At 42.2% G+C, this 15,234-nt stretch overlaps 1 protein-coding gene across 1 annotated transcript in view; it reads right to left on the reverse strand.

The window, feature by feature from the left end:
• Nucleotides 1-768: 768 nt before the first annotated feature.
• LOC141117611 (photoreceptor outer segment membrane glycoprotein 2-like) overlaps nt 769-15,234 on the reverse strand; it is a 45,234-nt gene continuing 30,768 nt past the window's right edge. Inside the window, exons 3-4 of the mRNA XM_073610548.1 lie at nt 10,186-10,432; nt 769-3,718 (exon numbers count right to left, since the gene is read on the reverse strand). Of these exons, the coding sequence (XP_073466649.1) occupies nt 3,452-3,718; nt 10,186-10,432 (514 nt within the window). The 3' untranslated portion in view covers nt 769-3,451. The remainder of the gene's footprint in view (nt 3,719-10,185; nt 10,433-15,234) is intronic.

A 15,234-nucleotide genomic window follows, 5' to 3' on the forward strand; every position in this document is an offset into this window, starting at 1 on the left:
CCACACAAGTGAGCGTTACAGATGAGTATACATATAATAAAGACAGCACATAAAACCGCATGCTTACATAGATCAAAAATAATATATTGTCCTTAAGACAAATATCAAAACAAATGCTCCAGTGCACAGACCTCTAGAAAAAAGGACAAAAGACCAATAGAAAAACAGCCTATACAAAAATGGATGAAAATAGCACATAAAAAGAGGTATTACATCATGTTATATCATTAAACTCTGAGCTATCAGCAACATAGTGTAAACATCTATTTTGTTATATTTTATTATTACACTGTGCTCCATAGATCTGGAGATCAGAATGGGATGCTCCCCCTATTCATAATAATGGGAATCATCCCATTTAAAGTTGAGACCCACAGGTTTTCTGGTATTTAAACTAAAATTCCAGAAGACTTCCTTCTTGCATAACATCCTGAACCTGTCCCCACCTCTCTTTGATAACAAAACTATTTTGACCCCCTGTATAGACAAACCAGATACATTCTTGGCATGGCACTTATTCCAATGTTTAGCCACATTAGTGGAGTGATTTTTTTTTCCCCAGGTGTCGGTAATTGGTATCTGCAAGTACTTGAGCAAAAGTACCAGTACTTGTACTCTGTCTTAAAAAACTGACATCGGTGCATCCCTATGAGAAAATGCACCATTTTAGGGGGAAAAAGGGTAATTTTGAAATTGATGGCAGCAACAGGTCTTAAAAATGTTGAAACAGGCTATGTTTACCAAGGTCTAGCATCACCTCTTTTAACAGCACTCTGTAAACATCTGGGAACTCAGAAGACCGGTTGCTGGAGTTTTGGGAGAGGAATGTTGTCCCTTTCTTGCCTGATATAGGATTCTAACTGCTCAACAGTCCTAGGTCTTTCCTTTCAATAGGTCTTTAGTAACACCTGTTATAGGCCGGGCGGGGGTTCCATTGTCCTGACTGGACCTCCTATGAGCAGCTTGTAAGCGCCCCTGGGTGGTGCAGTGTGTCGCTCGGACACACAGCATATCCGATCACGGTGAAGAGCCTATGAAGTAGGCTCTTTACCACGTGATCAGCTGTGTCCAATCACTGACGGGGGGGGGGGGGGTCTACACTGATAATCAGTGCATTGATTATCAGTACAGTCCCATCAGCGATGCCCACCAGTGGTGCCAATCAGTGCTCCATATTCGTGCCTCCTCATCATTACCCGTCAGTGCAGCCTAATCAGCGCACATCAGTGAAGGAGATACATTATTTATTTACAAAATTTTGTAACAAACTAAGAAAGCTTTTTTTTTTGTTTTTGTTTTTTTTTTCAAAATTTTTGGTCTTTTTTTTCATTTGTTTAGCAAAAAATAAAAAACTCAGCGGTGAGTAAATACCATCAAAAGAAAGCTTTTATCTGTCTCAAAAAATGATAAAAATGCTGTTTGGGTACAGCATTGCAAGACTGCGCAATTTTCATTCAAGATGCAACCGAGCTGAAAATTGGCTTGAGCAGGAAGGGGTGACAGTGGCCAGTATTGAAGTGGTTAAAGTTTTGAAAGCTACATGATATAACCTGTACAAATGTTCAAAGGTAATCAACGTTGTAAAGAGGTACCGAGTGCTGCTGTGAGCCATAGAAAACCGTAACGGTTATGATACTGCAGATCAATAAGTATGGCATAATATAAGCTAGGTTTACAGTAACAAAACACATATTATGAGCTATGGGGATAGGCGAGGTGGGGGGAAAGGGAAGGAGGGCAAACGTATAATGACCATAAACCGGGAGACACTCTCTGAGTAGGTATGAGAGTCGGGCCTTGCACAAAAAAAACGTTAAGAGACAAAGTAGTCAGGGCCTCCCAGAACAGGTGACTGAGAGAAGACAAAGAAAGGGAGAGAGAAAAGAATGGAAAGAAGGGGAGAACAAAAGAAGGAAGTCGGGGACCCTCCAGCCAAAACCCCAGGGCATTAAGTGCCTATAGCAGTGTGTAGCTTTCAGGGGGCATGGAGGGGTGGGCATATTGTATCCACAGAATTCAGTTTTTTTGGCATTTCTTTTGTATCTAGTGAATGCTAGTAAGCTTTTCATTGATAAAAAAAAAAATTGTCTATGTGACGATGAAGAAAACAGTCCTAGGTCTTCTATATCGTAATTTTAATTTCAAGATGTGCCAAATATTTTCAAGTTGTGAAAGTCTGGACTGCAGGCAGGCCAGTTAAGCACCCAGACTCCTACTACAAAGCCATGCTGTTATCATAGATGCAGTATGTGGTTTAACGTTGTCCCGCTGAAATATGCAAGGCCTTCCCTGAAAAAGACCTCGACTGGATGGGAGCATGTGCTGCTCTAAAATCTGGATATATCTTTCAGCATTGGAACTGCGTGCTGATAACAAGTCGGAAGACAGCTTTCCTCTTTTGTCCAGAGGACACGGCACCCATGGTTGCCAAGAAGAATGTCAAATTTCAGTTTGTCTGACCACAGAACAGTTTTCCACTTTGCAACAGACCATTTTAAATGTGCTTTGGCCCAGAGAAGACAGCAGCATTTCTGGATCATGTTCAGATATGGCTTCTTATTGCTAATTAGCAAAATGTTCTTCCAGATCTTCCATTTTTATTACCACTTTGCCAGCTTTTTGTTGCCTTTTATGTTGTCCAAACATTTCTGACACCTGTTGCTAACATCAATTTCAACATTTCCTCCTTTTTTTTCTTTTTTTTCTACTTTTAAACATTTGATATGTTTTATATTTTCTATTATGAAAAAATATGGGTTTTTATGCAGATTTTACACAGGTTCCCAACTTTTTGGAGTTGTACAAACAGCATATATATATATATACTTTAATAAAGGTTAAAACGGGTAAATTGTCGTGTTTACCTTTTTAGACAAATTTTTTTCTTTAAAGTTTAAATTTGAACACACATTAGTGTTATACACAAACATCAAGCAAACACATTTTTGAAAATGTTTATATAGTTTTCACATTGTTAGCAGATAGATGTTTAGAATTTTCATGGCTGTCTATTAAATATAAATTTGTAGAATCTGCTTTCTGTAGACCATATGTGCAATGTATCTCACACACACAATTTTAACCTTTGCAATCCTAAAATATCAGTTATAGAAAACATAACTACTAATATTAACTTTCATTACATGAGTTAGATATTTTTATTTACTTACTGTAAGATTTACATTCATTTCATGTGAATCTTGTAGAGTTCCCCTACAAATTAATTCTAAGATCATCCAACAAACCGTCTCACTGTATTACATGAATACATCAGTCTTATGCCTGTTGCTTCAAGCACATCCACTCCAAGTTCCTTAATTTAGTACTTTTGTAAATGTTTTCCAGTCATGTACAGGGACCACAAATGATGTTACAACTTCATAAAAATAGCTGTTGCAGTGCAAAATATAAACAGTTTTATGGGCTGCAGTTAGCATCACACATCCTGCGGTCAGCTAACTGTGGGGATGGAGCCTGGTGGAACGTTATCTGGGCCATAATCCGCTATTGGTATATCCACATTTGGATCAGATTTCCCAGAAAGGGTAGAGATCTGGTTGAATTTACCCAGGTTCTTCATAATTTTGATATTTTGTTTAGCAGTTTCCATACAGCTGTTCTCAAGTAACCATCCATGGGATTCACTTTCTGGGTCTCCCAGTATCAGCACATTTTCCATGGCAGTCTGAAGGTAACGTACACCAGTGAGTACTGAGAGCTGTAGAAGACAAAAAGAGTCTTAGATGCACAGCAAATGTACAGTTGCTAACACTATTATAATAACATAAATCAGATATATTGGTGCTAAGCCAGAGTAGCAGGTAAATATTGTTTGGATGTTGCCAAATATACTCATTGAAAAGACTGCAGTCAGACCTAGATATTTTCAACTGCAAAATTGAGCTAATGTAATCCCTGTTCCCAATCTGACCAAATGTATTCATGATCTGACCAAAGACATTCATTTGAGCCTAGTCCACTGCCAAGAATCTCTACATTTCAAGCAACTATATACAGTAAAACCTTGGATTGGGAGTAACTTGGTTTGAGAGTGTTTTGCAAAAGACAAGCAACATTTTTTTTTATAAATTTTGACTTGATAAACGAGCAATGTCTAGCGTCATGTCACAACTGGGTATAAAAGAGAAGAGTGGCATCTCCAAGTGTAGCAATATGGTTACATTTAATGAAGGTACAACATTTAGCAACTCATGTGGTTGATGACAGAGACGCAGGGCCGGACTGGCCTACCAGGATAGCGGGAAATATCCCGGTAGGCTGCCTGCTCCGAGGCCGCTGTCAGCTAGGAGCTTTGTAACTTTTTTTTTTATTTTTAAAGAACAGCTGAGAGAGAAGCGGCTGTGCTGTGAACGGGAGGCGGGGCTGGCTGAGGAAATGTGTAGCAGCGAGGGCCCGAGGAGCAAGTGACTATCGTGCAGCAGGCAGTGTAACCTCCCCCTCCCTCTCCAGCCCGCCACATTTAAATGTGCCGAGGTGCTGGATCGGGGATGAATGGAGCCGTCAGGAGGGAGATATACAGTACCTGAAGCCGAGGAGATAGAGAGAAGGTATGACCACAGCCACAGCCAAATGAATCCTGCATACACAGAGCTCTGGCTGAATGGAAACAAGATCGTCTGGAGCAATGTCATATGTAATGCTGGCCAGCTGGTGTCATTCAGAAATCTCTGCCTTCGGGCAGTGTGCAGGTTACTATCAGCCTCCCCTCCCTCTTGTCTGGCTCTGTACTTGTTGTTTTTTTTAGCTTCCTAACCTGCACACTGATAAGATCTCTGGGAGACTGCAGCCAGCAGCATTCTGTGTCCAGTGACAGGTCACACATGGCTATCTGTTAACCATTTCAGCTCAGCTATTTAGCCAGAGCTCTGTGTGTTCTGCACAGTTTGATGTTTTTTGGATGATTTATTGCTGATTCAGGCTGGAAGCTTCACAGACTCATTAAGGCCCCTTTCACACTGGGGCGGTGGGGGCGTCGGCGGTACAACAGCGCTATTTTTAGCGCTGCTGTACCGTCGTTCTTGCAGCGGTATTCGGCCGCTAACGGTGCGGTTTTAACCCCCACTGGCGGCCGAAAAAGGGTTAAAATCCCTCGTACAGCGCGGTATTGCCGCGGTATAGCCGCGCTGTCCCATTGATTTCAATGGGCAGGAGCGGTGAATACACCGCTCCTTCACCGCTCCAAAAAAGCGGTTTGCAGGACTTTTTTTACCGTCCTGCCTGCGCACCGCTTCAGTGTGAAAGCCCTCGGGCTTTCACACTGAACAAACAGCGGAGGCTGTTTAGGGGCGGTTTGCAGGCGGTATTTTTAGCGCAATACCGCCTGCAAACCGCCCCAGTGTGAAAGGGGTCTTACTGTTTAAAGTTCTCCACTAATCCTGACCAGTTCACTGTAAGACAATTAGAATTTTGGAAATTGGATGTGTTGCTGTCTTCTGGCACTTAGTTGTACTTTAAAAGGAGGATTACTAACTTGATCTTGAAGAACTGATTTAAGTAGAGTGGCGCAACCCTACTAGATGCTTTTACACTGAGTTCAGCCATACATGCATTCCCTGACCATCTCCTGTATCATGTCTGCAGTCTCTGACCATCTCCTGTATCATGTCTGCAGTCTCTGACCATCTCTTGTATCATGTTCACAATCTCTGACCATCTATTGTAGTGTGTCTTACACACATACAAAAATGACATTTAAAAAATGGCTATTTAAAAAACACCTGAACATATTCAAAAAATATGGGGATTTGGTCACACTATATGGCAGCCCACTTACTGCATCAAAGTACCCCTTAATTAGTGGGTCCTACACTAGTAAAAGAATGAAAGGTCCTGTGTCCCAACCATTGGAGATACACTCCTCTTTTATGGGAGAACTGAAGGGACTCCTCCTATGAACTGGTGGACACTAATAAGAGCTAATGGGAGGGGCGGGGGGGTGGAGTTCTCCCATAAAGAGGAGTGTATCTCCAATGGTTGAGACGCAGAATCTTTCATTCTTTTATTAGTGTAGGACCCACTAATTAAGGGGTACTTTGATGCAGTAAGTGGGCTGCCATATAGTGTGACCAAATCCCCATTTTTTTTTTAATATGTTCGGGTTTTTTTAAATATCCTTGCAGGATTTAAATGTCATTTTTGTATGTGTGCGCTGTAATATTTTTACTGTTTGTTGGTCTTATCAGCACCATCTTGAATGTAAATGCATTTTTAGGGTGTGCCCCCCCAAGTATGATTTTGTTTTTTTACACATACAGAACTCACATTGTGTGTGTGTGTGTGTATATATATATATATATATATATATATATATATATATATATATATATATATATATCATTTTATGCAATAAATGGGCATGTAGCCATTTACTTTCCGGAAAGGGGGCAAGAAAGGAAATGAGAGAGGGAAAAAAGAGAGAATGCATGGAAAAGAGGGGGAGGAACAAAGAAAAGGGGAGAGACATAATAAGAGAGAGAACAAGAAAGATGGATAGAGAGAGAGAGAGATGGGGAAAAAAACAAGAAATTATGATAGAGAGAAATAAAGGGGAAAGAAAGAACAAAGAGAAGGAGTGGTACATCCTAAAATGTACCATAAGGGGTTTAATACAGTATGAGTGGAAGAGACTCAGGGAGCGCTAAATGTCCGCCGCTTAGGGTGCAATTTACTTGCCTTACCTTGGGTGCTGACAACCCACGCTACGCCCCTGGGGCTGGTATGAAATTATTTCCAGGGCTGGTTTTTATTCCCAGTCCGGCCCTGCAGAGACGTAACTATAGGGGTCGCATCGTGACCCGGCACCAGGCTGAAGGTCCGAGGTACGGAATGGCTGCTTTCCTCTTGACTCTACACTCTGGATGCAGCTAGCACCAGGCTGGATAGGAGGGCCAGGAACCAATCTCCTCTATTCTCCTCCTGGCTCCTGCAGGGCTTCAGGGGCAGGATCGGTTCTCCTATATGCCACCCCACCAGACCCTCCTATCCAGCCTGGTACTAGCTGCTTCCAGAGTATAGAGTCAAGAGGCAAGCAGTCATCTGTACCTAGGACTACCAGCTCTGGCTCCCGCTTCTTGCCTCAAGGCTGTTTCTGCCACCTGAACAGTAGGATAAATTCTTCCTGCCCTGAGGCCACTCCTGGTAAACCGCAAACTGTCACAACACAGTGTAAAAGCATACATTGCCCAGCGAGTAATAGTGTTCCAGGTGTCTTACTGACTGTCACTCTTCTCCTTCACATACTGCCCCCCTCCAGTCATGCTGTCTCTCATACTGCCCTCCACTATCCCCCTCCCATCATACTGTCCCCCCCATACTGCCCTCCACTACCCCCCATACTGCCCTCCACTATCCCCCCTCCCATCATGCTGTCCCCTCATACTGCCCTCCACTACCCCACTGCCATCATACTGTCCCCCCATACTGCCTTCCACTGCCACCCTCTCCAATCATGCTATCCGGGATAAAGCTGTCCACATAGACCATCCTCCACACCGCCATCAACATCATCCCTTCCACGCTGTGCTCCACGAGCGCTTTAAGCCTCGCTTTCAAATTGCTCTACTACAGGGTAGTCTTCCCCGTCATGATTGCAGACTGACAGTGGTGAGAGCCGGGGGTGCAGAGGAAGGTCTATGTGGACAGCTTTACCCCGGATACCTACATACTTAGATGTGCCTCTTTTAATCATCCACCATGTGAGTCAATAAATGTTGTACCTTCATTAAATGTAACCATATTGCTACTCTTAGAGGCACCTCTCTTCTCTTGCTGGATTTTGCTTCTAATCCCCTTGTGAAGGCTGCCATTTGTGGATGGATATTTTATGGTTACACAACCTATCACATTGCTATAATCTTTTTGAATGGACTATAAACTGAAGGACTTATGAATAAAATGGGTGTGGAATGAATCATCAGAGTTTCTATTATTTCTTATGGCGAAATTTGCTTTGCTATACGAGTGCTTTGGATTACAAACATGTTTCCGGAATGAGTTATGCTCGCAATCCAAGGTTTTACTGTATTGGGATTGTCTCACCCAAAATGGGTGCAACTGCAAAGTATGAATAGTACTCAACTGAAATGATACTATATGTATAATTGGTGATCGTGCTGAGAAAAAATGTTGGCCTTAATGTAATCCAAAGCCATAACTCCTCACTGGATGCAGCATTGTTACCCATATGCATATTCATACAGGATGTATTTGCAGATAGTGGTTTTGTTTTTATTTTACACTTAACTTTGGATTATTCGGTATTCTGGACTTTGTAAATGAAAAGACAAAGGTGTCAGTTCCTTAGGCTAGCCATACACCTATAGATTTCTCCAGCCAGGTGAAAGCGTGTGGATAAAAGAATTTTCCCTGACAGCTGTTGTATTTTGACAGCTGGGACAAGGGGCTATCAATACACCCAGTGACTGCATCTGCTAAATGTAGTTAATGTTCAACCATCAATTTTCCACCCAGCCTACTTGGCAAAAGTTAATTGAAAAATCATCTTTTGTCTAGCTGGGTGGTGTTGACAGAGCCACTCACAGTTCGAATTTAAGCTTGAGGCCCGGTTCACACTTGTGCGATGCCAGACATTGCATGTAATTCGCAGCGCACTGCTGTTCACATTACAAGACATGCCTGTGCAGTGCGATTTCAGCCATACAGATAGTATGGCTGATATCGCACCGCATTCGGTCCAAACACGCACAGGACCCTTTTTTCTGTTAGGACCAGATTTGTTCACACACATGCGATCCGATTCATGTCCGAACTGTCAGTTTGCAGTGCGATACGCAAGCTGAACTGGGGGTGTCGTTAACAATGTATTGACACTCCCCAGCAGTTCGCATATGGCAGTGTGAACTGCCATGCGAGTCAGTGCAATGCGGGAACCCGCAGTGAATTCGCAGGGTTCTCGCATCGCACCAGTGTGAACCGGGCCTTACTCTATATCCCTGGTGCTCAACCTGTGGCCTTTTAGCACTTATTGAGCAACGCTCGGAGCCTCTGCAGTAAGTAGTCTGTCTTGGTGCTTTCTTGGGCCAATTAAGGAAAACAATAATTTAGACTGGCTTCTAGTTAAATGGGTAGTTTTATTTCTTTTATACTATATTATTTTAATCTTTCCTGTCCATCCCTTCTGTTTTTCTTTTTTTTTTTTTTTTTTGTGGATCTTGCATCTCAAATGTGTCAAAGGTAACTTTCAACCTGTTCCCACCAGCCATACTTATATACACTTTATTACCAAATGTATTAGGACGCCTGCATGAACTTTAATGGCATCCCAGTCTTAGTTCGTAGGGTTCAATATTAAGTTGGCCCACCCTTCAACTCTTCTGAGACGGCTGTCCACAAGGTTTAGGAGCATGTCTATTGGAATGTTTGACCATTCTTCCAGAAGCACATTTGTAAGATCAGACACCGATGTGGACAAGAAGGCCTGGCCTGCAGTCTCCGCTCAAATTCATCCCAAAGGTGTTCTATTGGGTTGAGGTCAGGATTCTGTGCAAGCCAATCAAGTTCCTCCACCTCAAACTCCTTCATCCATGTCTTTATGGACCTTGCCGTGTGCACTTTTGGTAATATCGTGTAGTTGTCTATGGTGAACAGCTTTTTGCGTACTGAAAGCACACTCCCAGCACAGTAACTAAAATGTCACAGGTAGCTACCGATGCATATTTGCAATTGGGAGCTTCCAATAATGGGACTACCATGACAGCCAATCACTGAGAGAAATACTAGCACATTATGACATTGACTTGCGGGGAGAACTTTTTTTTTCTTTTTTTGTTTACTAAGTTTACTACCGCTTTAAATCCTACCTTTTGTTCTTGTGACAACTCTAAAATGTTGGATTTTCTAACACTTTTTTTTTGTCTTAGTAATGCCAGGACAAATGCAAAGTGGTTAATCTACCTAGCAGGGACACAGGGAAATTATTGCAAATTAAAGGGAAACCATCTCCCACCCTGTGTGGGACTTTGTTCCGGTACTGATTTTTTTTCTTTCTCAAAATATCTAAATAAGATCAAGGGAAGCTTTTGGGAAAAAAATACATTTTAAAGAGGAATGCTCATAGTAAATCACTTTTAGAATTTATTAAATTCTGCTTTTTTTTAATAGTTTGCATCAAAATGAAATCTGTTATGGATGGCAGAGCAGACTTACTTCAAAGAGCCATACAAGGAGGACAGTGAGGCCGATAGTCTGCATGAGCTGGTCGTAGTAGTCCAGTAGAGCCTCCCTACAGCCGCGGAGCCAGATGTTCAGCTCTTCCACTAGGTAGTCATAATTGTAGTGAGCAGTATTGTTGGTAATCTGATACTGGATGCAGGGACGGGGAGAACTGGGGTTGCAGCAGCTGAAAGGAACTCCATCAAGTAAATATTTTCCATCCACATTGCTTTTAAAACGACTGCAAAAAAGAAAATTGGTCACAGATTATAATAGATACATTATTGCTAAATGAACAAATTAATTATATCAGTCACTGATTCTTTTATTTGGACATCTCAAGTTTTAGTGAGTAAACCTTTTTAGTGCACACATTTAAACTGAATTTTTTTTGTGATTCACATTTTTACCTGTTCGTTGTTTATGGTTGTAGATCAAATTCAAAGCAGTAGATTCTTTTATAGTGGGAAATCTCTCATTTTCAGCATGACCTACTTACTGTTTCATCACTAGTTCTTCAATGTGATGGGCAGTGTCATTGACTATTATCGAAGCTCATCTTTTAGACTGTATTCATGCTGTTTCTGTTGCATTGCAGTGTGTTTAGTAACGTACATGCTAGGTGTAGGCCCATGCTGTTTCCCTTTAAAAATACACCAAATCTGTAGTGCATAGATATAAACCAGCAACGCAGGAAAAAATAGGCATTCCTCCTTGTAAAGCATTTTCTGTGTCAGTATTTTTTATTGGGTTTTTAAAAAAACAAGCACCAGTATTGGGGCCATCAAGTAGATTATTGCATACGGTGTATGTACAGTATCCCACAAAAGGGAGTACACCCCTCACATTTTTATAAATATTTTATTATATCTTTTCATGTGACAACACTGAAGAATTGACACTTTGCTTCCAAATTGGGCCCAATTAGCCATTTTCCCTCCCCAGTGTCATGTGAATCGTTAGTGTTACAAGGTCTCAGGTGTGAATGGGAAGCAGGTGTGTTAAATTTGGTGTTATTGCTCTCACTCTCTCATACTGGTCACTGGAAGTTCAACATGGCACCTCATGTCAAAGAACTCTGAGGATCTGAAAAAAGAATTGTTGTACTACATAAGGATGGCCTAGGCTATAAGAATATTGCCAAGACCCTAAACTGAGCTGCAGCACGGTGGCAAAGACCATACATCGGTTTAACAGGACAGGTTCCACTCAGAACAGGCCACGCCATGGTCAACCAAAGAAGTTGAGTGCACATCCTCAGCTTCATATGCAGAGGTGGTCTTTGGGAAATAGACGTAGGAGTGTTGCCAGCATTGCTGCAGAGGTTGAAGGGGTGGGGGTTCAGCCTGTCAGTGCTCAGATAATACGCCGCACACTGCATCAAATTGTCCTGCATGGCTGTCATCCCAGAAGGAAGCCTCTTCTAAAGATGATGCACAAGAAAGCCCGCAAACAGTTTGCTGAAGACAAGTAGACTAAGGACATGGATTACTGGTGAGACCAAGATAAACTTATTTGGTTCAGATGGTGTGGGGCGGCAACCAGGTGAGGAGTACAAAGACAAGTGTGTCTTGCCTACAGTCAAGCATGGTGGTGGGAATGTCATGGTCTGGGGCTGCATGAGAGCTTCCGGCACTGGGGAGCTACAGTTCATTGAGGGAACCATGAATGCCAACATGTACTGTGACATACTGAAGCAGAGCATGATCCCCTCACTTCGGAGACTGGGCCGCAGGGCAGTATTCCAACATAACGACCCCAAACACACCTCCAAGACGACCACTGCCTTGCTAAAGAAGTTGAGGGTAAAGGTGATGGACTGGCCAAGCATGTCTCCAGACCTAAACCCTATTGAGCATCTGTGGGGCATCCTCAGACGGAAGGTGGAGGAGCACAAGATCTCTAACATCCACCAACTCTGTTATGTCATCATGGAAGAGTGGAAAAGGACTCCAGTGGCAACCTGTGAATCTCTGGTGAACTCCATGCCCAAGAGGGTTATGGCAGTGCTGGAAAATAATGGTGGCCACACAAAATATTGACACTTTGGGCCCAATTTGGACATGTTCACTTAGGGTTGTACTCACTTTTGTTGCCAGCGGTTTAGACATTATTGGTTGTGTGTTGAGTTTTTTTGAGGGGACAGCAAATTATATATATATATATAAAATAAAATAATTACAAAAATGTGAGGGGTGTACTTACTTTTGTGAGAATATAGTAGGTAGAAACAAGCTAATATTGAGTCTTCATTATACATTATCTGTAGTTAAAGTACGAGGGTTCTTCAAAAAGTTTTTTTTTTTTTTTAACTCTATTAGATATAAAAATGTTCTGAATCTTTTTGAAGTACAACTAAAGGCTCTTGCACGATAAACAAGTACCGTATCCAGTTACTATTTGTTCTGCAAGCCTCATAAATTTTACAAAAAAAAAACTTCCTTTACTTTGCCTGACTGAGACAAATCCTTAATTTATCGCTCATATGCTCCTCCTTTCCAAACGTGCAAGTTGCAGTTCCTCCTTTCCAAACACTGCAGCTCACATCGGCAGAGCTTCGAGAACACAGTCAGTTCTGCCAATCCAGAAAGCAGTGAGTGGGATTAGGTGTGGTCAGGTGTTGATTGACAAGTTACAGACTTGTGAATCAACAGGCAATGCTGATAGCCACGCTCCCTGCAATTAGGCTTTTAACTCTGTTCTGAATTCAGGAGCAGTACAACATCACTGCCACAGCATTGCAGGAAGCGGCACTAAGTGGGCTTAAACTGATAGTGTCGATAAGTATTTGTGAGACTTTGTAAGACATGTGCTTTTTCTTTTTTTCTTTTTTATGGGAGGCCATGGTTCTACTTGAAGGAGGTGTGTGGTTTTCTATAGAAGCACATTCAATAAGGAAGGTAGGTAGTTGTAAGGAGAAACATACAGTATGGTTGTTAGCAAGGAAGTTGCATAAAGGGCTGTCCTCTAGATATGGGCTTTGCTTATTCTCTATAGGAAACAGTTTGGTAAGAGCCCTGTTGAACCAAAAAGGTAACTTAAACTGTTTAGGTTGTTGGAAAGCAGAAGAAGGTAAGGAAAAAAATAGAAAGGGTGGGAAGGTACCAGACCAGGGTACTCCATTGTGTTTTTTTCATTGATATGTCTACTTGAATCCTTGATTTCTACCAGTGAGTGGTCTGATTCATGATCCCCAAATTTTTTGAGTTTTGGGATGTGTGACTTGGCAGCAAATTTATCTCTGAGACCTAAATATATATGTGTGTGTGTATATATGTATATATATATATATATATATATATATATATATATATATATATATACACACACGCAGTGGAAATAAAAAGTCTACACAGGTCAGGTTTCTGTGATGTAAAAAGTGAGACAAAGATAAATAATTTCAGAACTTTTTCCACCTTTGAATGTGACCTATAAACTGTACAACTCAATTGAACAACAAACTGAAATCTTGTAGGTGGGGGAAAGTGAAACTAAAATAATATAGTTGCATAAGTGTGCACACCCTTAAACTAATACTTTGAAGCAACTTTTGATTTCATTACAGCACTCAGTATGGGTATGAGTCTTTCAGCTTGGCAAAATCTGCCAACTCTTCTTTGTAAAAACACTCCAAAGCTGTCAGATTGCGAGGGCATCTCCTGTGCACAGCCCTCTTCAGATCACCCCACAGATTTTCAATCGGATTCAGGTCCGGGCTCTGGCTGGGCCATTCCTTTGTTGATTTGGATGTATGCTTTGGGTCGTTGTCATACCGAAAGATGAAGTTCCTATTCATGTTCAGCTTTCTAGCAGAAGCCTGAAGGTTTTGTGCCAATATTGACTGGTATTTGGAACTGTTCATAATTCCCTCTGTAGCGGGGGTCTGCTCTACCACCCGCGGCTCCCGCGCCTCCTGTTACCCCAGACGGCGGCCGCCGGGCACTGACTGACACAGGCATTGACGCGCCTGTCAGCCCCTGCGTGGTCTTTCTCCCCTCTCCCTCTTGTTTTCTCTGTGTGCAGAGCGGCACTCACACACAGGTGTCCACCTGCTCTGCTCTTTCCCCTGCCTCCCTATTGGCAGAGACTGAGAGCCAATCATCAGGGAGCAGCAGCAGAGAATTGTGGGATATGAAGTCCCAGCACAAAGCAGCCTGACTGACTTAAGGTGGCAGGACTGCAAATCCCAGGCTGCACTGCAGAGAGTCAAGAGTAATGTGGGAGAGACTATAAAAGTACAGGGTGGACTAGGCCCAAGTCTCTTTGCTTCCTGGATCCCTTCATGTGGACGCCATCTTGTCCCTGTGAGAGGGGATTTGCGGCCTACCAAGGGGCACACAGCCTACAGCTTCAATACAGAGGGTCAGGACGCCACCTGCTTCCAGAAGGACACTCTGAAGCAATCCTGAACAACACGGAATTGGCTGATTCACCGGGTCAGCAGACTGAACACCACCGCAACACATCTGCAATTAGGAGAGTCGTTTGATCGCCCTTCAGAGGACCACTGAACGTGTACAGGATTGGTGAGGGGGCTCTTGCCCAGGAATCGTATTGCCTTTCATAAATTCCAGATTTGAACACTGTGCACAGACTTCTGTTACCCGGATCGCATAGAGGAGTGTTATATTACAAAACGGCTATCTTACCCTGTTCCTTATCACTCTGTTACATCAAGGGACCCTTGTTCTTAGAGCTCCAATGTGCCGGTGAAGATAGTGGAAGGCCTCACTTTTAGGACATTGTTATTTACTGCTCTTAAAGGGGTAACGTTACTGATACTTATAGTATATTATTTTCAATAGACCTTAAGGTATTATAGGCCGGCCTGGGGTTCCCCTTTAGTATTGGTAATATCTAAAAGTACCCAATAGTTCTGAAGAAGGTATTTACTGATTATCTGTCACTGTGTATATTTATGCTGTCTATTTGCATATTTTATAAATTTGAGCACTATAAGAATCTCTTCAACTAAATCCTGGATGTTTGTCTGGGATTTGGCTGACCAATACAATTTTGAGTTTCTTGCTGCCTAAGTAAATT

The sequence above is a fragment of the Aquarana catesbeiana genome, linkage group LG13 (assembly GCF_042186555.1).
Source record: "Aquarana catesbeiana isolate 2022-GZ linkage group LG13, ASM4218655v1, whole genome shotgun sequence".
In the NCBI taxonomy this organism is placed as follows: Eukaryota; Metazoa; Chordata; class Amphibia; order Anura; family Ranidae; genus Aquarana; species Aquarana catesbeiana.